The following is a 22,689-nucleotide window of genomic DNA, read 5'->3' as shown; positions in this document are numbered from 1 at the left end:
TTACCTTTTTTACTTTTTCTTTCTGTCTCTTTTTTCTCTTTCTTAATCCCATCTTTCTTTCCATCTCTTTATTTCCCTTTCTGAATCTGATTTGACTCTGAATTCAATATTCTAATTGACGATTCCTGGTTCAGACTCATTAATGATTCTTGAATTTGATTGATTAAGAAGTTGCTTGTCCCAAATGCCCTGTAGACTGTGCTGTGCTGTTTGGATGTTTGGTGACAGCAAAGTTGCTGTGCAAAACCCCACAGAACGTCCATGACCAAGTGTACATCTAGCCCAATGCTAGACGTGTTCGTTCATCACTCAAAGCGAAGTCCAGCTCCTTATGAAATTGAAAGTTCCTTCCTCACTGATTTCCAACTTCCCTGAACCCAGGGAAACTGAGTCCATTAATAACACTTTCATTGCCAGCGCTAACCAACAAGCCATCAGGAACACCCAAAATGCAGATTCAAGCAAAAAAAACCTTGCTCTCACGCCAACATCTCTGCCCTCAACCTCCGGCAGTGTTCCAACGAAGCTCAACGTAAGCTCGATAAACAGCACCTCATCTTCTGATTAGACATTCTACAGCCTTCTACACTCAACATTGAGTTGAACAATTTCAGATCATAATCAGTCATAAAACAAAGTACAGACGATTATTTAGTTCATCAAAATGTGATTGTTGCCTGTCTCTGAAATTTCTTCATTTTAATTCCTCATATATTACAGTAATGACCTAAGTATTTACTTGTTAAATACATTGTAATTCAGGCCATTTGAGCTTAATTTAAGCTGCTACAATTGCTTTAGCCATTTCTTGAAGTTGAAATGGTGAAACTTCAATCAGCCATTAATGGGCTTTGAATATGCCAGTAAGGCTGTCAGAATTTCTGCTACACAGCAGGGAAGTGGGTGCTATTTTCTGAGTACACATTGACATGGATACTACTCTGGGGTCTGTCAGCCTTGGCTCAATAGGTAGCACTCACACCATTGAATTGGAAAGGTTGTGAATTCATGCTCTGCTCCATAGACCTGGGCACAAAATCTAGGCTGACACTCCAAGTGCTGTACTGAGGGAGTGCTGCACTGTTGGAGATGCTGTCTTTCAGATGAGACATTAAACCAAGGCCCTGTCTGCTATCTCAGGTGGATGTAAAAGATCCCATGACAATAATTATATGCCAACCAACAACACTTAAATAGATTATCTGGTCAATTGCATTTGTGGAATCTTCCTGTGCACAATTTTGTTTATTTTTTTCATGGGATGTGAGTGTCACTGGCAAGGCCAACATTTATTGCCCATACTTAATTGCCCTTGAGAAGGTGGTGGTGAGCTGACTTCTTGAACCGCTGCAGTCCATGTGATGTAGGTAAACCAACAGTGCTGTTATGTAGGGAATTCCAGGAATTTGACCCAATGACAGTGAAGGATCATAAGATCATAAAATCATGAGAAATAGGAGCAGAAGCAGGCCATTCAGCCCCTCGAATCTGTTCTGCCATTCAATAAGATCATGCTGATCTGATTGTGGCCTGAACTCCAATTTCCTGCCTGCCCCGAATAACCCTTGACTCCCTTGTAGATCACAAATCTGTCTAACTCAGCCTTGAATATATTCAATAACCCAGTCTCCACTGCTTTCTGGAGATATAATTCCAGTTAGGATGGTGTGTGACTTGGAGGGGAACTTGCAGGTGGTGGTGTTCCCATGCATCTGCTGCCCTTGTCCTTCTAGGTCCGTTTTAGTTTCCACATGCAGTTTTGGTCTCCATATTTAAGGAAGGATATACTTGCATTGGAGGCAGTGCAGCGAAGGTTCACTAGATTGGTCCTGGGATGAGAGGTTTACCCTATGATGAGAGGTTGAGTAAATCAGACCTATATTCTCTGAAGTTTAGAAGAATGAGAGATGATCTCATTGAAACATACAGATTCTGAAGGGGCTGGATAGAGTAGATACTGAGATTGTTTCCACTGGTCAGAAATGTCAGTCAGAGGGGTAAAGTGCTTCACGTGTGAGATGTGGGAGGTCCGTGACGCTTCCAGCGTTCCGGACAACTACATCTGTAGGAAGTGTACCCAGTTGCAGCTCTTCACAGACCGCATGGATCGGTTGGAGCGGCAATTGGATGCACTTAGGAGCATGCAAGTGGCAGAAAGCGTCATAGACAGCAGTTTTAGAGAAGTGGTTACACCCTAGGTGCAGGCAGATAGATAGGTGACCGCTAGAAGGGGCAGGCAGTCAGTGCAGGAATCCCCTGTGGCTATCCCCCTCTCTAACAAGTATACCGTTTTGGATACTGTTGGGAGGGGATGGACTATCAGGGGAAAACAGCAGCAGTCAGAGCAGTGGCACCACGGCTGGCACTGTTGTTCAGCAGGGAGGGACAAAGCGCAGAAGAGCAGTAGTTATAGGGGACTCTATAGTCAGCGGCACAGATAGGCGCTTCTGTGGACGTGAAAGAGACTCCAGGATGGAGTGTTGCCTCCCTGGTGCCAGGGTCAAGGATGTCTCTGAATGGACAGAGGGCATTCTGAAGGGGGAAGGTGAACAGCCAGAGGTTGTGGTACACATCGGTACCAACGACATAGGCAGGAAGAGTGATGAGGTCCTGCAGGAGGAGTTCAGGTATAAAGTTAAAAGACTGGACCTCCAGGGTTGTAATCCCGGGATTACTCCCTGTGCCACGTGCCAGTGAGGCTGGAAATAGGAAGATAGTGCAGCTAAACACGTGGCTGAACAGTTGGTGTAGGAGGGAGGGTTTCAGATATCTGGATCATTGGGATCTCTTCAGGGACAGGTGGGACCTGTACAAGAAGGACGGGTTGCATCTAAACTGGAGGGGCACTAATATCCTGGCTGCGAGGTTTGCTAGCGTCACTTGGGAGGGTTTAAACTAGTGTGGCAGGGGGATGGGAACCAGAACAGTAGGACAGCAGGTGAAATAAATGAGGGGGAACTAGTAAGTAAGGCCAGTAAGACTAAGAGGAAGAGCAGGCAGGGAGATGTTGCTGAGCACAGCGGGACTGGTGGTCTGAAGTGTATTTGTTTCAATGCAAGAAGTATAACTGGTAAGGCAGATGAACTTAGAGCTTGGATTAGTACTTGTAAATATGATGTTGTTGATATTACAGAGACTTGGTTGAGGGAAGGACAGGATTGGCAGCTAAATGTTCCGGGATTTAGAAGCTTCAGGCGGGATAGAGGGGGATGTAAAAGGGGTGGGGAAGTTGCATTACTGGTTAAGGAGAATATCACAGCTGTACTGTGGGAGGACACCTCGGAGGGGTCATGCAGCGAGGCAACATGGGTGGAGCTCAGGAATAGGAAGGGTGCAGTCACGATGTTGGGGGTTTACTACGGGCCTCCCAACAGCCAGCGGGAGGTAGAGGAGCAGATCTGTAGACAGGTTTTGGAAAGATGTAAAGGTAACAGGGTTGTAGTGGTGGGTGATTTTAACTTCCCCTATATTGACTGGGACTCACTTAGTGCTAGGGGCTTGGATGGGGCAGAATTTGTAAGGAGCATCCAGGAGGGCTTCTTGAATCAGTATGTAGATAGTCCAACTAGGGAAGTGGCTGTACTGGACCTGGTATTGGGGAATGAGCCCGGCCAAGTGGTCGAAGTTTCAGTGGGGGAGCATTTCGGGAACAGTGACCATAATTCCATAAGTTTTAAGGTACTTGTGGATAAGGATAAGAGTAGTCCTCGGGTGAAGGTGCTAAATTGGGGGAAGGTTAATTATAACAATATTAGGCAGGAACTGAAGAATTTAGATTGGGGGCGGCTGTTTGAGGGTGAATCAACATCTGACATGTGGGAGTCTTTAAAAAGTCAGTTGTATAGAATCCAGGACCGGCATGTTCCTGTGAGGAAGAAGGATACGTTTGGCAAGTTTCGGGAACCTTGGATAACGAGGGATATTGTGAGCCTAGTCAAAAAGAAAAAGGAAGCATTCGTAAGGGCTAGAAGGCTGGGAACAGACAAAGCCCTTGAGGAATATAAAAAAAGTAGGAAGGAACTTAAGCAAGGAGGCAGGAGGGCTAAAAGGGGTCATGAAAAGTCATTGGCAAACAAGATTAATGAGAATCCCAAGGCTTTTTAGATGTATATAAAGAGCAAGAGGGTAACCAGGGAAAGGGTTGGCCCACTGAAGGACAGAGGAGGGAATCTATGTGTGGAGCCAGAGGAAATGGGCGCGGTACTAAATGAGTACTTTGTATCAATATTCGCCAAAGAGAAGGACTTGGTGGATGATCAGTCTAGGGCAGGGAGTGTAGATAGTCTCAGTCATCTCATTATCAAAAAGGAGGAGGTGATGGGCGTCTTGCAAAGCATTAAGGTAGATAAGTCCCCAGGGCCTGGTGGGATCTACCCTAGAATACTGAGGGAGGCAAGGGAAGAAATTGCTGGGGCCTTGACAGAAATCTTTGCATCCTCATTGGCTACAGGTGAGGTCCCAGAGGACTGGAGAATAGCCAATGTTGTTCCTTTGTTTAAGAAGGGCAGCATGGATAATCCAGGAAATTATAGGCCGGTGAGCCTTACAACAGTGGTAGGGAAATTATTAGAGAGGATTCTTCGGGACAGGATTTACTCCCATTTGGAAACAAATTAACTTATTAGCGAGAGGCAGCATGGTTTTGTGAAGGGGAGGTCGTGTCTCACTAACTTGATTGAGTTTTTTGAGGAAGTGACGAAGATGATTGATGAAGGAAGGGCAGTGGATGTTGTCTATATGGACTTCAATAAAGCCTTTGACAAGGTCCCTCATGGCAGACTGGGACAAAAGGTGAAGTCACACGGGATCGGAGGTGAGCTGGCAAGATGGATACAGAACTGTCTCTGTCATAGAAGACAGAGGGTAGCAGTAGAAGGGTGCTTTTCTGAATGGAGGGCTGTGACTAGTGGTGTTCCGCAGGGATCAGTGCTGGGACCTTTGCTGTTTGTAGTATATATAAATGATTTGGAGGAAAATGTAGCTTACAAAGTTATGAGTGGCATGGACAGAGTGGATAGCCAGAAGCTTTTTCCCAGAGTGGAAGAGTCAGTTACTAGGGGACATAGGTTTAAGGTGCGAGGGGCAAAGTTTAGAGGGGATGTGCGAGGCAAGTTCTTTACACAGAGGGAGGTGAGTGCCTGGGACTTGCTGCCGGGGGAGGTGGTGGAAGCAGGTACGATAGCGACATTTAAGAGGCATCTTGACAAATACATGAATAGGATGGAAATAGAGGGATACGGTCCCCGGAAATGCAGAAGGTTTTAGTTTAGACAGGCATCAAGATCGGCGCAGGCTTGGAGGGCCGATTGGCCTGTTCCTGTGCTGTACTGTTCTTTGGTCGGAAAATCTAAAACATGGGGGCACAGTCTCAGGATAAGGGGCCGATCATTTAGAACTGAGATGAGGAGAAATTGCTGAACTCTAAAAGTTGTGAATCTTTGGAATTCTCTACCCCAGAGGGTTGTCGGATGCTCCATCATTGAATATATTTAAGGCTGGGATAAACATATTTAGGTCTCTTAAGGAATCATGGGATATGGCGAGTGGGCGGGAAAGTGGAGTTGAAGCCCAAGATTAGCCATGATCGTATTGAATGGCGGAGCAGACTCAACAGACCATATGGTCTACTCCTGCTCCTATTTCATGTGTTCCTGTGGTAGAGATCGTGGGTTTGGAAGATGCTGTCAAAGGAGCCATAGCGAGTTGCTACATCTTTTGGATAGTACACACTGCTGCCACTGTTTGCCGATTGTGGAGGGAGTGAATGTTTAAGGTGGTGGATAGGGTGCTGATCAAGCATGCTGCTTTGTCCTGGATGGTGTCATGCTTTTTGAGTGTTATTGGAGCTGCACTCATCCAGGCAACTGGAGAGTATTCCATCATACTCTTGACTTGTGCCTTGTTATGGTGGACAGGCTTCAGGGAGTTAGGAGGTGAGTTACTCGCCGCAGAATTCCCAGCCTCTGACCCACTCTTGATTCCACAGTATTTATATGGCTGGTCCAGTTATGTTTCTGGTCAATGGTAACTCCCAGGATGTTGATGGTGGGGTATTCAGTGATGGTAATGCCATTGAATGTCAAGGGGAAATTCTCTTTTTGAGATGATCATTGGCTGGCACTTGTGTGGAGCAAACGATACTTGCCAATTATCAGCCACAGTCTGAATATTGTCCAGGTCTTGCTGCATGAGGGCAGGGACTGCTTCAGTATCTGAAGAGTTGCGAATGGTACTGAGCACTGCAATCGTCAGCGAACATTTCACTTCTGACTTTATGTTGGAGGGACGTTCATTGATAAAGCAGCTGAAGATGGTTAGGCCTAGGACACTACACTAAGGAACTCCTGCATCAATGTCCTAAGGCTGAGATGATTGACCTCCAACAATCACAACCATCTTCTTTTGTGCTAGATATGACTCCAACTCATGGAGCGTTTCCCCCTGACTCACATTGACTTCAATGTTGCTAGGGCTCCTGAATGCCACACTCAGTTAAATGCTGCCTTGATGTCAAGCGCAGTAGCTCTCCGCTCAACTCTGGAATTCAGTTCTTTTGTCCATGTTTGGACCAAGGCTGTAATAAGGTCTGGAGCCAGGTAGCCCTGGCGGAGCCCAAACTGAGCATTGCTGAGCTTAGTAAATGTCACTTGATAGCACTGTCGATGACACCTTCTATCACTTTGCTGATGTTTGAGAATGGACTGATAGGGCGGTAATTGTTCGGATTGGATTTGTCCTGCTTTTTGTGGACAGGACATAGCTGGGCAATTTTCCACATTGTCAGGTAGAATCCAGTGTTATAACTATACTGGAACAGCTTGGCTAGGGGCATGGCAAGTTCTGGAGCACAAGTCTTCAGTACTACATCTGGGATGTTGTCAGGCCCCTTAGCATTTGCTGCATCCAGTGCCTTCAGCCATTTCTTGATATTACGTGGAGTGAATCAAATTGTCTGAAGACTGACATCTGTGATGCTGGGGACCCCAGAGGAGGCCGAGATGGATCATCCACTCAGCACTTCTGGCTGAAGATGGTTGCAAATGCTTCAGCCTTATCTTTTGCACTGAATAGCTGGACTGAATGTAGCAGGACTGCAGAGCTTTGATCTGATCCATTGATTGTGGGATTGCTTAACTCTGAACATCAAGGGGAGATGCTTAGATTCTCTTTTGTTGGAGATGATCATTGCCTCGCACTTGTGTGGAGCAAATGTTGCTTGCCTCTTATCAGCCCAAGCCCTGAATATTGTCCAGGTCTTGCTGTATGGGGACAGGGACTAGTTCCGAATGGTACTGAACACATTGCAATCATCAGCGAACATCCCCACTTCTGACCTTACAATGGAGGGAAAGTCATTGATGAAGCAGCTGAAGATTGTTGGGCCTAGGATACTGCCCTGAGAGACTGCTGCAGTGATGTCCTGGGACTGAGATGATTGACCTCCAACAGCCACAACCATCTTCCTTTGTGCCAGGTATGACACCGACTAGTGTAGATTTTTCCCTGATTCCCACTGACTTCAATTTTGCTCGGGCTCCTTGATGTCACACCCAGTCAAATGCTGCCTTGATGTCAAAGGTAGTACCTTTCAAATTGGCTACTGCATTTCCTAATTACAACAGTGGCAACACTTTAAAAATACTTCATTGGCTGTAAAGCATATTGCGATGTTCTGAGGACCGGATAGGTGCTATAGAAATACAGGTTTTTCAGCAGCACTGTATATTGCAAAAGTGTGAGTTCGGTCCCCTCGGGAAATTATCCTATTTGTTTTCTTACCAATTTCACAGTTTTTCCCTTGGAAACCTGGTCGGCACCAACAGGAGTAGGAGCTGATACCATCCTTACATTCACTTTCATGGAGGCAAGGATTAGATTCGCACTGGTTTCCATCTGAAAATGAGTCATAGTAACTTTAATACAAGGTGAAAGCCAATGCAGATAGCCAGCTACAAGAATTCTTAATCTTGGAGAAATATCAAGGGTGGGATTTAGGATAAAAAATTGCAACAGATTACAAATCCATTGGACTGCAAGGAGCCGTGTTTACTTTGAACAGTGGGATACATCAGAACAACTCTAAAGCACAACTAGTGACTTCACTATAAATAACTGAGCCTTGACATGACATGACTGAGCCTTGACACTTTGGGTAATTATGCCCAGTTTTGGTCACCAAGAAAGAATAGAAGCCTTTAGAGAGCGAGAAAGTGCCATAACCTACAAGACCACGGACCAAGAGCTGGAAAGTGGGATTAGGATGGATGGCTACTTGTCGGCAAGCGCAGACACATGGGCGGAAAGGCCTCCTTCTGTGCTGTAAATTTCTAGGATTTCTGTGAGAGGAAGGCTGACTCCTAGCATTAAAGAATGGAGTTAGGAGAGAGGGACCGGAGAAATTTGTGTTTGATGCATGAAAAGAGGTTCAAGGGATCAGAGAGGAAATGATGTGAAAGATGTAGATTCTGACATTTACTTCAAAATAAACCTTGAGATTAGAACAAGAGGTCACGGGTTCAAACCAGTAAAAGGAAAATTTAGCATTAATACCTCTTGTAGCCTCTTGCAGCTCAAGAAGCGTTAATAGTCTCCGCGCATGTTTGAACTCTTAATGTATTTCTAATGTACTGTATTTATATAAAGGTTTGCAAATTTAATGTCAGTCCAACTTTGCTTCACTTGAGATCCTTTGCCAATGACGAATTTTAAAGGCTGTTGGAGAGGAAGGTTACTATTCCAAACTCGTTACTCAGAAGAAAAACAAAAATGTTGTGAAGCTTCATGAGAAAACTACATTAAAGGGGCTGAGGTATTCCAGCCCTCTAAGGACAGGCTGGGAGGTGGGGGACCATAAAATGGCGAGGAAAGGTCTGGAGTGGTGTGGAGTCCCCGTTGCCATGGAATATTATCAGCGGCAGGGAAGGTGAAGGATGGGCCTCATGCCCAAGAGGCCAGTTAAGAGCCACTAAAGGCCCTCTTCTCGCCACTGCTGGTATTCCCAGTGGATGGTGGGCCCCTGCCACTTGGGGAGACTTCCCAGTAAAACCTGGTGGCATCCCAGTGGGTTGGGGGCTCAGGTGGGCCCTCCTGATTGGGCAGTCTATGACCCACAGAGGGGTCTCCCAGTGGCAAGGCCCGCCCCCACAGAGAAACCCCCACGCTGGCCCTCACCAACTACCCCACCCCAACCCCTTGCCAGGACCTGTCTGATTGGCCCTGGCGACCCCCCGACCCCACTTACCCCGTGGGGAGGTCGGTGTCCATCTTTCACAGCTGCAGCCCCAGCAGTGGCACGCTGATGTTGGATAGCTGTCGGCCTTCGATTGGCCAGCAGCCGTTGGGGACAGACTGCCATCTTTTAAAGGGACGGGAGCCTCACAGATCACAGAATCACAGAATTGTTACAGTGCAGAAGGAGGCCATTCGTCCCATCATGTTCACACCAGCTCTCTGAAAGGGCAACTCCCTCCCTGCCTTCTCCTCGTAACCCTGCACACTCTTCCTTTTTATATAACTGTCTAATTCCCTTGTGAATGCTTCAATTGAACCTGCCTCCACCAGGTCCTCAGGCAGCACATTCCAGACCTTAACCACTCGTTGCATGAAAAGGTTTTTCCTCATGTCACTTTTGCTTCTCTTACCAAATACTTTTAAATCTGTGCCCTCTCGTTCTCGATCCTTTCATGAGTGGGAACAGTTTCTCTCTATCTACTCTGTCCAGACCCCTCATGATTTTCAATAGCTCTATCAAATCAGTCCTAACTTCTCCAATCTATCATCATAACTGAAATTCCTCATCCCTGGTACCATTCTCGTGAATCTTTCTGTAATCTCTCCAATGACCTCACGTCTTTCCTGAAATGTGGCACCCAGAACTGGACACAATACTCCAGCTGAGGCCAAACTAGTGTCTTATACAAGGTCAACATAACTTCCTTGCTCTTGTACTCTATGCCACTATTAATAAAGCCCAGGATACTGTATGCTTTATTGACTACGCTCTCAACCTGTCCCGCCACCTTCAATGACTTATGCACATATATACCAAAGTCCCTCCGCTACTACACCCCCTTTAGAATTGTACCCTTTATTCTATATTTTCTCTCCATGTTCTTCCGACCAAAATGAATCACTTCACATCTGCTGGCACATTGAAAGAGCTAGCCAATTAGTCTCACACACATGCATTTTCCTCATAGTCTTGTAATTGGGTGGCACAGTGGCGCAGTGGTTAGCACCGCAGCCTCACTGCTTCAGCGACCCGGGTTCAGTTCTGGGTACTGCCTGTGCGGAGTTTGCAAGTTCTCCCTGTGACCGCGTGGGTTTCCGCCGGGTGCTCCGGTTTCCTTCCACAGCCAAAGACTTGCAGGTTGATAGTAAATTGGCCATTGTAAATTGCCCCTAGTGTAGGTAGGTGGTAGGAGAATGGTGGGGATGTGGAAGGGAATATGGGGTTAAGTAGGATTAGTATAAATGGGTGGTTGTTGGTTGGCACAGACTCGGTGGGCCGAAGGGCCTGTTTCAGTGCTGTATCACTAAATAAATAAATGTATTTTTGCTTTAATTATTTTACCAATTCCCTTTCATAAGCTACTGTTGAATCTGCTTCCACCACCCTTTCAGACATTACATTTTCCAGATCACAACAACTTGTGTAAAAACATCTGACTTTTTCCCCAATTACCTTAAATCTGTGATATCTGGTTACTGACCCTTTTGCTGCTGGAAACAGTTGCTCCTTATTGACTCTATCACAACCATTCTCCTCTTAAAATATACCTTACAGGTTTATTTAAACTAAAATATAAAGGAAAATATCAGCCCATACTTTGAGAAGTAGAGTATTAGGGAAACTCAAAGTGCCCCTAATTCTGAAAGAAATCAAGCTTAAATTATATTTGTTAATATTATTATGTTTTATGCAACACATTGATCAGAACAGGAGAAAACAGACAGTTGTTGAAGTTAAACTTTTTCTGCTGTATGTTTCACACTTTAGTTAGCAAAGGTTAACATTAGAAAGTTATTATAAAACTCTTACCTAGGTATTCAGTCCAAAATTCATTCTAGAAAAAAAAGATTGTTGTATGAATATATATTTCAAATTTAGAGATAACTCAGATACCGACATTATGTACTTTTCAAAAACTATTACATAGAATTAAAAGTCGAGAAACAGGCCATTTGGTCCAATAGCTCCATGCTAGTATTTATGCTACACACGTATGCTTTCATCATTCCCAAAATAATTTGCATTTTTAGGAGGATGGTAGCATAGTGGGAATGTTACCAGTCTGGTAATCTTGAGGACTAACCACCTAATATCAACCTAGGCACTGGAAACGACAAGGGCACCCCTTCCCAGTTGACCGTGCTCAGTCCTCCTCACTAACATCTGGGAACTGGTGCCAAAGTTGGGAGAGCTTTCCCACAGACTAGTCAAGCAACAGCCTGACATAATCACACTCATGGAATCAGACCTTACAGACAATGTCCCAGACACCACCATCACCATTCCTGCGTATGTCCTGTCCCACCGGCAGGACAGACCCACCAGAGTTGGCTACGCTGTGGTATACAGATGGGAGGGAGTGACCCTGGGAGTCCTCAACATTGACTCCGGAACCCATGAAGTCTCATGGCATCAGGTCAAACATGGGCAAGGAATCTTCCTGCTGATTACCATCAACTGCCCTCCCTCAGCTGATAAATCAGTACTCCTCCATATTAAACACCAATTGGAAGAAGCATTGAGGGTAGCAAGGGTGCAGAGTGTAGTCTGGGTGGGGAGTTTCAATGTCCATCACCAAGAGTGGCTCGGTAGCACCACTACTGACCAAGTTGGCCAAGTCTTGAAGGACATAGCTGCTAGACTGGGCATGTGGCAGGAGTCAGAGAACCAACAAACGGGAAATCCTTACTTGACCTTGTCCTCACCAATCTGCTCTATCACAGATGCATCTGCCCACGACAGTTTTGGTAGGAGTGACTGTCTTCACACTAATGGCACCCTCCATCATGTTGTGTGGCACAATCAGAACAGATCCAGCAGCTCAAAACTGGGCATCCATGAGACACCGTGGGCCGTCAGCAGCAGCAGAATTGTACTCAACCAAAATCTGTAACCTCATGGCTCGGCATATTCCCCACTCTGCCATTACCATCAAGCCGGGGACCAACCCTGGTTCAATGAGGGCTGTAGAACAGCAGTCAGGAGCAGCACCAGGCATACCTAAAAATGAGGTGCCAACCTGTGGTGAAGCTATAACACTGGAATACATGCATTGTAAACAGCAAAAGCAGCATGCGATAGATAGAGCTAAGTGATCCCATAACCAACAGATCAGATCTAAGCTCTGCAGTCCTGCCACCTCCAGTCATGAATGGCGGTGGACAATTAAACAACTAACAAGAGGAGGAAGTTCCACAAATATCCCCATCTTCAATGATGGGGGAGCCCAGCACATCAGTGCAAAAGACAAGGCTGAAGGCAAGGCAGAGAGGAGCGGACCTGGGGGAAGAACACGGAGTGGGGAGCGGATAAATAGAGCCCAAGGTTCGCGGCCTAGAGTACTGATCTTCCAGGTGAGGAGTGGAGAGAAGTCCAGGTACACCGGAGTTTGAAAACAAAGTGAACAGTAACATCACAGGAAAGCTGCAAGGCGATTGGTTGGTGAATAACTGCTCTTAGGGAGCATCAGTAAGTAGCTGGGTTAGTAATTAAAGTAAAGAGAAAGGTAAGGTCTACAGTTTTTTATATAGTAAACAGTGTTTTTTAGGGAATCAAGTTCCCTAGTGTAAATAATCTCTAATTTTTGGGTAATTTAAGGGAGTAAATAGAAACAGAGAAACATAGAAAATAGGAGCAGGAGTAGGCCACTCAGCCCTTCGGGTCTGCACCGCCATTCAAATAAGATCATAGCTGATTGTCTAATTCAGTACCCTGTTCCCGCTTTCTCCCCATATCCCTTGATCCCTTTGGCATTAAGAAATATATCTATCTCCTTCTTGAATATATTTAATGACTTGGCCTCCACTGCCTTCTGCGGTAGAGAATTCCACAGGTTCACCACCCTCTGAGTGAAGAAATTTCTCCTCATCTCGGTTCTAAATGGCATAATCTGTATCCTGAGACTGTGACCCCTGGTTCTGGACTCCCCAGCCATCGGGAACATCCTCCCTACATCTAGCCTGTTAGAATTTTATAGGTTTCTATGAGATCCCCTCTCATTCTTCTAAACTCTAGTGAATATAAGCCTAATCGACCCAATCTCTCCTCATACGTCAACCCTGCCATCCCAGGAATCAGCCTAGTAAATCTTCTTTGCACTCCCTCCATAGCAAGAACATCCTTCCTCAGATAAGGAGACCAAAACTGCACACAATATTCCAGATGTGGTCTCACCAAGGCCCTGTATAACTGCAGTAAGACATCCTTGCTCCTGTACTCAAATCCTCTTGCAATTAAGGCCAACAGACCATTCGCCTTCCTAACTGCTTGCTGCCTGAATGCTTGCTTTCAGCGACTGGTGTACAAGGACACCAAGGTCTCATTGCACCTCCCCCTTTCCCAATCTATCACCATTCAGATAATAATCTGCCTTTCTGTTTTTACAACCAAAGTGGATAACCTCACATTTATCCACGTTATACTGCATCTGTCATGCATTTGTCCACTCACCCAACTTGACCAAATCACATTGGAGACTCTTTGCATCCTCCTCACAGTTCACATTACCCCCCAGCTTTATGTCGTCTGCAAACTTGGAAATGTTACATTTAGTTCCCCCACCCAAGTTATTAATATATATTGTGAATAGCTGGGGCCCAAGCACTGATCCCTGCAGTACCCCACTAGTCACTGCCTGCCACCTGGAAAAAGACCCATTTATTCCTATTCTCTGTTTCCTGTCTGTCAACCAATTTTCAATCCATGCCAGTATATTAGCCCCAATCCCATGTGCTTTAATTTTACACATTGGTCTCTTATGTGGGACCTTATCAAAAGCCTTCTGAAAATCCAAATACACCACATCCACTGGTTCTCCCTTATATATTCTACTAGTTACATCCTCAAAAAAAAAAGCATTAAATTTGTTAAGCATGACTTCCTTTTTGTAAACCCATGCTGACTTTGCTCAATCCCATTTATACTTTCCAGGTGTTCTGCTATCATATCCTTTATAATAGACTCTCGCATTTTCCCCACTACTGATGTAAGGCTAACTGGTCTGTAATTCCCTGTTTTTTTTTCTCTCCCTCCTTTTTTAAATAGTGGGGTTACATTTGCCACCCTCCAATCTGTAGGAACTGCTCCAGAGTCTATAGAATTTTGGAAGATGACCACCAATGCATCCATTATTTCCAGGGCCACTTCCTTTAGTATTCTGGGATGTAGATTATCAGGCCCTGGGGACTTGTCAGCCTTTAACCCCATTAATTTCCCTAGCACTATTTTTTTACTAATACTGATTTCCTTCAGTTCCTCCCTCTCATTAGACCCTTGGTTCCCTAACATTTCTGGGAGGTTATTTGTGATCTCCTTTGTGAAAACAGAACCAAAGTATGTGTTTAATAAGGGTAAGGGTAATTAAGGGTCAGTCATGGCAGGGCAGCTCAACAGCGTGGAGTGATCCTCCTGTGCAATGTAGGAAGTCAGGGACACTTCCAGTGTCCAGGGCGAACACGTCTGCAGGAAGTGTCTCCAGCTGGAGCTACTCGAAAGCCATGTTTCGGATCTGGAGCAGTAGCTGGGGACACTGTGGAGCATCCGTGAGGCTGACATCATCGTGGATAGCACATACAGGGAGGTGGTCACACCGCAGGTAAAGGCTGCTCAGGCAGAAAGGGAATGGTGACCGCCTGGCAGAGTAGAAGAACTAGGCAGGTAGTGCCCCTGAGTCCATCTCCCTCTCTAACAGACTTTCCACTTTGGATACTGTTGTGGGAGATAGCTTCTCAGGGGAATGCAGCAAGAGCCAAGCCTGTGGCACCACAGGTGGCTCAGCTGCATAGAAGCGGAGGAAAAAGAGTGGGAGAGCCATAGTGATAGGGGATTCTATTGTAAGGGATACAGATAGGCATTTCTGTGGCCGCAAACGTGACTCCAGGATGGTATGTTGTCTCCCTGGTGCACAGGACAAGGATGTCATGGAGCGGTTGCAGGACATTCTGAAGGAGGAGGGTGAACAGTCAGAGGTCGGGGTCCACATTGGTACCAATGACATAGGTAGAAAGAGGGATGAGGTCCTGCAACAAGAATTTAGGGAGCATATTAAAAAGCAGGACCTCAAAGGTTGTAATCTCTGGATTACTCCTGGTGACAATAGGAATAGGAGGATAGAGCAGATGAATGCGTGGCTGAGGAGATGGTGCAGGAGGGAGGGTTTTAGTTTCCTGGATCACTGGGCCTGTTTCTGGTGAAGGTGGGACCTGTACAAGTTGGACGAGTTGCACCTGAACCGGAATGGGACAAGCATCCTTGCAGGGAGGTTTGCTGGTGCTGTTGGGGGGGGTTTAAACTAATTTGGCAGGGGGAGGGGATACAGAATGGAGGTACAGTAGGGGGTGATGCGCAGCCAAATATAAAAAAGAAACTAAGTCAGTCTGCAAGGCTGAGCAAATATAGACCTGTTAAGGTACAAGCGAATAATGCAAGGCTGGATTGCATCTATTTTAACACAAGTAGTCTCACAAGTAAGACAGATGAATTGAGGGCGTTGATTAGCACATGGGAATATGATATTACTATCACAGAGACATGGTTGAGGGAAGGACAGGACTGGCAGCTCAATATTCCAGAGTATAGAATCTTCAGGCGTAACGGAGGGGGTGTAAAAGAGGAGGTGGCATTACACTATTGATCAAGGAGTCAATTACTGCAGTAAGGAGGGATGATATTTTAGAAGGTTCCTCAAATGAGGTCATATGGTTAGAACCTAAAAACAAAAGGGGGCAATCACTTTGCTGGGAGTGCACTACAAGCCTCCAAACCGTCAGGGAGAGATAGAGGAACATATATGTAGGCAAATCTCAGAGAGGTGTAAAAATAATAGGGTAATAATACTAGGGGATTTCAACTTCCCCAATATTAACTAAAATAGTCTTAATGCAAGAGACTTAAAGGGGGTGGAATTCTTAAAGGGCATCTAAGAGAGCTTTTTGAGCCAGCACGTAGGAAGTCCACAAGAGAAGGGGCAGTACTGGACCTAATCTTAGAGGCACTGACAGTGGGATAATGGCAATGTCACTGAACTAGTAATCCAGAGGCTCAGGCTAATGCCTTGGGGACATGGGTTCAAATCCCACCATGGCAGCTAATGGAATTTAAAATTCAATTAATTAATACACCCAATTGATAAATAAAAATCTGGAATTGAAAGCTGGGCTAAGTAATGTTGCCATGAAACTATCATTGATTTTGGGCGGTGCAGTGGTTAGCACCACAGCCTCACAGTTCCAGCAACCTGGGTTCAGTTCTGGGTACTGCCTGTGTGGAATTTGCAAGTTCTCCCTCTGTCTGCGTGGGTTTCCGCCGGGTGCTCCAGTTTCCTTCCACAGCCAAAGACTTGCAGGTTGATAGGTAAATTGGTCATTGTAAATTGCCCCTAGTGTAGGTAGGCGGTAGGAGAATGGTGGGGATGTGGCAGGGAATATGGGATTAATGTAGGATTACGACAAATGGGTGGTTGTTGGTTGGCACAGACTCAGTGGGCCGAAGGGCCTGTTTCAGTGCTGCATTTCTAAAACTAAACTTTCAACTTGAAACTTAAAGCCAGACAAGTGGTCGAAGTGTCAGTGGGGGAGCATTTCGGGGATAGTGACCATAATTCTATAAGATTTAAGGTAGTTATGGAAAAGGACAAAGATGGACTGGAAATAAAGGTACTGAATTAGGCGAAGGCCAATTTCAATATGATAAAACAGGATCTGGCCAAAGTGGACTGGGAGCAGCTACTTGTAGGAAAGTCTACATCAGACCAGTGGGAGTCATTCAAAGAGGAAATAGTGATAGTTCAGAGCCAACATGTTCCTGTAAAGGTGAAGGGCAGGATCAATAATTCCTGGGAACCCTGGATGTCAAGGAATATAGAGGATTGGATAAGGAAATAAAAGGAAGCTGATGGCAGATTCAGAGGGCTGAAAACAGCTGAGGCCCTAAAGGAGTATAGGAAGTGAAGGGGGGGGTACTTAAAAAGGTAGTCAGGAGAGTGATGAGGGGGCATGAAAAAACACTGGTGGGCAAGACAAAGGAAAATCCCAAGGTGTTTTCTAAGTATATTAAGGGCAAAAGGATAACCAAGGAAAGAGTAGGGCCCATTAGGGACCAAAGTGGCAATTCATGTGTGGAGCCGGAGGACATAGGTGAGGTTTTAAATGATTACTTTTCATCAGTGTTTACTATGGAGAAGGACGATGTAGGTGTAGAGATCTAGGAGAGTGATTGTGATACACTTGAACAAATTAGCATTGAAAGGAAGGAGGTATTAATGGTTTTAGCAGGCTTAAAAGTGGAGAAATCCCCAGGCCCAGATGAGATGTATCCCAGGCTTTTATGTGAGGCAAGGGAGGAGTTAGCAGGGGCTCTGACACAAATTTCCAAGTCCTGTCTGGCCACAGGAGAGGTACGAGAGGATCAGAGGACAGCGAATGAGGTACCATTATTCAAGAAGGGTAGCAGGAATAAACCAGGTAATTACAGCCCGGTGAGTCTAACATCAGTGGTAGGGAAACTATTGGAAAAAATTCTGAAAGACAGGATTAATCTCCACTTGGAGAGGCAGGGATTAATCAGGGATAGTCAGCATGGCTTTGTCAGAGGGAGATCATTAACTAACTTGATTGAATTTTTCGAGGCGGTGACTAGATGTGTCGATGAGGGTAAAGCAGTTGATGTAGTCTACATGGACTTCAGTAAGACTTTTGATAAAGTCCCACTTGGGAGATTGGTCAAGAAGGTAAGAGCCCATGGGATCCAGGGCAATTTGGCAAATTGGATCCAAAATTGGCTTAGTGGCAGGAGGCCACTGGTGTACTGTGTACTGTGTACTGTGACCAATGGTGTACTGCAGGGATCAGTGCTGGGACCCTTGCTGTTTGTAGTGTACATTGATGATTTAGACATGAATATGGGAGGTATGTTCAGTAAGTTCGCAGATGACAGGAAAATTGGTGGTGTTGTAAATCTTTCTTTTGGGCCTCCTTCTTTCGAGAGACAATGGATAAGCGCCTGGAGGTGGTCAGTGGTTTGTGAAGCAGCGCCTGGAGTGGCTATAAAGGCCAATTCTAGAGTGACAGGCTCTTCCACAGGTGCTGCAGAGAAATTTGTTTGTCGGGGCTGTTGCACAGTTGGCTCTGCCCTTGCGCCTCTGTCTTTTTTCCTGCCAACTACTAAGTCTCTTCGACTCGCCACATTTTAGCCCTGTGGAGGAAAGCCTTAGATTTGATCTTAGAGTAGGTTAAAGGTTCGGCACAACATCGTGGGCCGAAGGGCCTGTACTGTGCTGTACTGTTCTATGTTCTATGTTCTATGTTCTATTACAGGACGATCTAGATGGGCTGGTAAGATGGCTGAGCAGTGGCAAATGGAATTTAATCCTGAGAAGTGTGAGGTGATGCATTTTGGGACGACTAACAAGGCAATGGATGGTAGGATCCTAGGAAGTACAGAGGGTCAGAGGGACCTTGGGTACTTGTCCATAGATCACTGAAGGCAGCAGCACAGGTAGATAAGGTGGTTAGGAAGGCATATGGGATATTTACCTTTATTAGCCGAGGCATAGAATATAAGAGCAGGGAGGTTATGATGGAGCTGTATAAAATGCTAGTTAGACCAAAGCTGGAGTACTGTGTACAGTTCTGGTCACCGCACTATTGGAAGGATGTGATTGCACTGGAGAGGGTGCAGAGAAGATTCACCAGGATGTTGCCTGGGCTGGAGTATTTCAGCTATGAAGAGAGACTGAAAAGGCTCGGATTGTTTTCCTTCGAGCAGAGAAGGCTGAGGGGGGACATGATTGAGGTATACAAAATTATGAGGGGCAGAGATAGGGTAGATAGGAAGAAACTTTTTTGCTTAGCGGAGGTTTCAATAACCAGGGGGCATAGATTTAAGGTAAGGGGCAGGAGGTTTAGAGGGGATTTGAGGAAAGATATTTTCACCCAGAGGGTGGTTGGAATCTGGAACACACTGCCTGAAGGGGTGGTAGAGGCAGGAACCCTCACAACATTTAAGAAGTATTTAGATGAGCACTTGAAATGCCATAGCGTACAAGGCTATGGACCAAGTGCTGGAAAATGGGATTAGAATAGATAGGTGCTGGATGGTTGGCACAGACATGATGGGCTGAAGGGCCTGTTTCTGTGCTGTATGACTCTATGACTCTATGAAACATTTGCAGCCATCTTCAGCTCGAAGTGCAGAGTGATGATCCATCTCGGTCTCCTGCGCTCCCCAGCATCACAGATGTCAGTCTCCAGCTAATCAATTCACTCAATGTGATATCAAAAAATGGCTGAAGCTCTGGATGCAGCAAATGCTATGGGTCCTGATAAAATCCTGGCAACAGTACTGAAGACGTGTGCTCCAGAACTAGCCGCGCCGCTTGCCAAGCTCTTCCAATGCAGCTACAGCACTGGCATCTACCCAACAATGTCCACAAAAGCAGGATAAATGCAAACCGGCCAGTTATCGCCCTATCAGTCTACTCTTGATCATCAGCAAAGTGATGGACATTCTTGTCAACAGTGCTATCAAGCATTACTTGCTCAGCAATAATATGCTCACTGGTGCTCAGTTTGGGTTCTGCCAGGGCCATTCAGCTCCAGACCTCATTACAGCTTTGGTCCAGAAATGGACAAAGGAGCAGAATTCCAGAGTTGAGGTGAACCTTAAGGCAGCATTTGGCCTAGTGTGGCATCAAACAGCTGTAGCAAAGTTGAAGTCAATGGGAATCGGGGGAAACTCTCTACTGGTTGGAGTCATACCTAGCACGAAGGAAGATGGTTGTGGTTGTTGGAGGTCAATCATCTCAGCCTTAGGACATGTTTGCAAGAGTTCTTCAGGATAGTGTCCTAGGCCCAAATATCTTCAGCTGCTTCATCAGTGAACTTCCCTCCAACATAAGGCCAGAATTGGGGATGTTTGCTGATGATTGCACCCTGTTCAGTACCATTTGCCATTCCTCAGATACTGAAGCAGCCCATGTCCATGTGCACCAAGACCTTGACAACATTCAGGCTTAGGCTGATAAGCGACAAGTGACATTCGTGCCACACAAGTGCCAGGCAATGACCATCTCCAAGAAGAGTGAATCTCCCCTTGACATTGACCGCCATTCCTCGTCGCTGCATCCCCCACCAACAGCATCCTGGGGGTAACCATTGACCAGAAACTTAACTGAACTAGACATATAAATACTGTGGAAAAAAGAGCAGGTCAGAGACTAGAACTTTTGCGGCAAGTAACCGAGCTGCTAACTCCCCAAGCCTGTCCCACCATCTATAATTAAGGCACAAGTAATGAGCATGACGGAATATTCTCCATTTGCCTGTATGAGTACAGCTCCAACCACGCTCAAGAAGCTTGACACCATCCAGGACAAAGCAGTCAGCTTGATCAGCACCTCATCCACCACCATAAAAATTCACTCCCTCCACTATCGGCACGCGGTGGCAGCAGTGTATAACATCGACAAGCTGCAACAACTCGCCAAGCCTCCTTAGACAGCACCTTCCAAACCCGCGACCTCTACTACCTAGAAGGACAAGGGCAGCAGGCAGAAGGGAACACCACTGCCTGCAAGTTCCCCTCCAAGCCACACACCATCCTGGCTTGGAACTATGTCGCCGTTCCTTCATTGTTCCTGTATCAAAATCCTGGAGCTCCCTCCCTAACAGCACTGTGGGTGTACCTACACCACACTGACTGCAGCAGTTCAAGAAGGCGGCTCACCACCACCTTCTCAAGGACAATTAGGGATCGGCAATAAATAAAAGAATGAATTTTTAAAAATAGACAAATGTACTTCACAAAGAGGGACCAGCCAAAGGGCAGGAGTTTTGAGTATGATTATCGGAGATGATGGAAGACATGATTAAGAATTATGCATGATGAGCCTTCTGAGAGTGGTGGAGAGATGTAGCAATAAGGTCGGGCTTAGAACCACAGAACCATAGAAAAATTACGGCACAGAAGGAGGCCTTTCAGCCTGTCGTGTTTGTGCCGGCCAAACAAACTAGCCGCTAATCTAATCCCACCTTCCAGCACCTAGTCCATAGCCTTGCAGGTTACAGCATTTCGGGTCCAGGTCCAGGTACCTTTTAAAAGAGTTGAGGGTTTCTGCCTCCACCACCGTTCCTTGCAGTGAATTCCAGCCACCCACCACCCTCTGGGTGAAAACATTTTTCCTCATGTTCCCTCTAATCCTTCTACCAATCACCTTAAACCTGTACCCCCTGGTAATTGACCTCTCTGCTAGGGGAAACAGGTCCTTCCTGTCTACTCTCTCTAGGCCACTCGTAATTTTGTGCACCTCAATGAAGTCATCCCTGGATCCTGGGGAGTGTTGTTGAGCAGAGAGACCTTGGGGTGCAAGTACATAGTTCTCTGAAAGTGGCAACACAGGTAGACAGGGTGGTGAAGAAGGCATATGGCATGCTTGCCTTCATCGGCCGAGGCATTGAGTACAAGAGTTGGGACGTCATGTTACAGTTGTACATAACGTTGGTTAGGCCGCATTTGGAGTACTGTGTGCAGTTCTGGTCGCCGCACTACAGGATAGTTGTGATTAAGCTAGAGAGGGTGCAGAAAAGATTCAGAAGAACGTTGCCTGGTTTGGAGGGCTTGAGTTATAAAGAAAGATTGGATAGGCTGGGTCTATTTTCCCTGGAGTGAAGGAGGCTGAGAGGGGTCATGATAGAGGTATATAAAATTATGAGAGGCATAGATAAGATAGATAGCCAGAGTCTGTTTCCCATGGTAGGGGTGACTAAAACTAGAGGGCATAGATTTAAGGAGAGGGAGGAGGTTTAAAGGGGATTGAAGGGGTAAATCATTCACACAAAGAATAGTGGGTATCTGGAATGAGCTACCAGAGGAGGTGGTGGAGGCAGGAACAATAGCAACATTTAAGAGGCATCTGGACAGGTACTTGAATGAGCAAGGCATAGAGGGATATGGAATTAATGCAGGCAGGTGGGATTGGTATAGATAGGCATTATGGTCGGCATGGACACGGTGGGCCGAAGTGCCTGTTTCTATGCTGTACGACTCTATGAGTCTATGACTCAGCCTCCTCTGTTCGAAGGAAAACAACCCTTGCCGAACCAATCTTTCCTCATAGCTACAACTTTCAAGCCCTGGCAACATTCTTGTAAATCTCCTCTGTACTCTCTCCAGAGCAATTATATCCTTCCTGTAATGTGGTGACCAGAACTGTATGCAATACTCCAGCTGTGGCCTAACCAGCGTTTTATACAGTTCCGGCATTATATCCCTGCTTTTGTATTCTATACCTCGGACAATAAAGGAAAGCTTTCCATATGCCTTCTTCACCACTCTATCTACCTGTCCTGCCACCTTCAGGGACCTGTGGAAATGCACTCCAAGGTCTCTCACTTCTTCTAACCCTCTCACTATCCTCCCATTTAACTGTGTATTCCCTCGCTTTATTTGCCCTCCCCAAATGC

General features: G+C 45.9%; 1 protein-coding gene across 1 annotated transcript in view; it reads right to left on the bottom strand.

Annotated features, from left to right (window-relative positions):
- The window catches only part of LOC137377475 (coagulation factor IX-like), a 59,838-nt gene that overhangs the window by 19,391 nt on the left and 17,758 nt on the right, over nt 1–22,689 (bottom strand). Inside the window, exons 3-4 of the mRNA XM_068047098.1 lie at nt 11,042–11,066; nt 7,780–7,893 (exon numbers count right to left, since the gene is read on the bottom strand). Of these exons, the coding sequence (XP_067903199.1) occupies nt 7,780–7,893; nt 11,042–11,066 (139 nt within the window). The remainder of the gene's footprint in view (nt 1–7,779; nt 7,894–11,041; nt 11,067–22,689) is intronic.

Source organism: Heterodontus francisci, chromosome 15 (assembly GCF_036365525.1).
Source record: "Heterodontus francisci isolate sHetFra1 chromosome 15, sHetFra1.hap1, whole genome shotgun sequence".
Taxonomy (NCBI): Eukaryota; Metazoa; Chordata; class Chondrichthyes; order Heterodontiformes; family Heterodontidae; genus Heterodontus; species Heterodontus francisci.
Note: the sequence above shows the minus strand (reverse complement) of the source record. Positions and strands in the feature narration are given on the sequence as shown.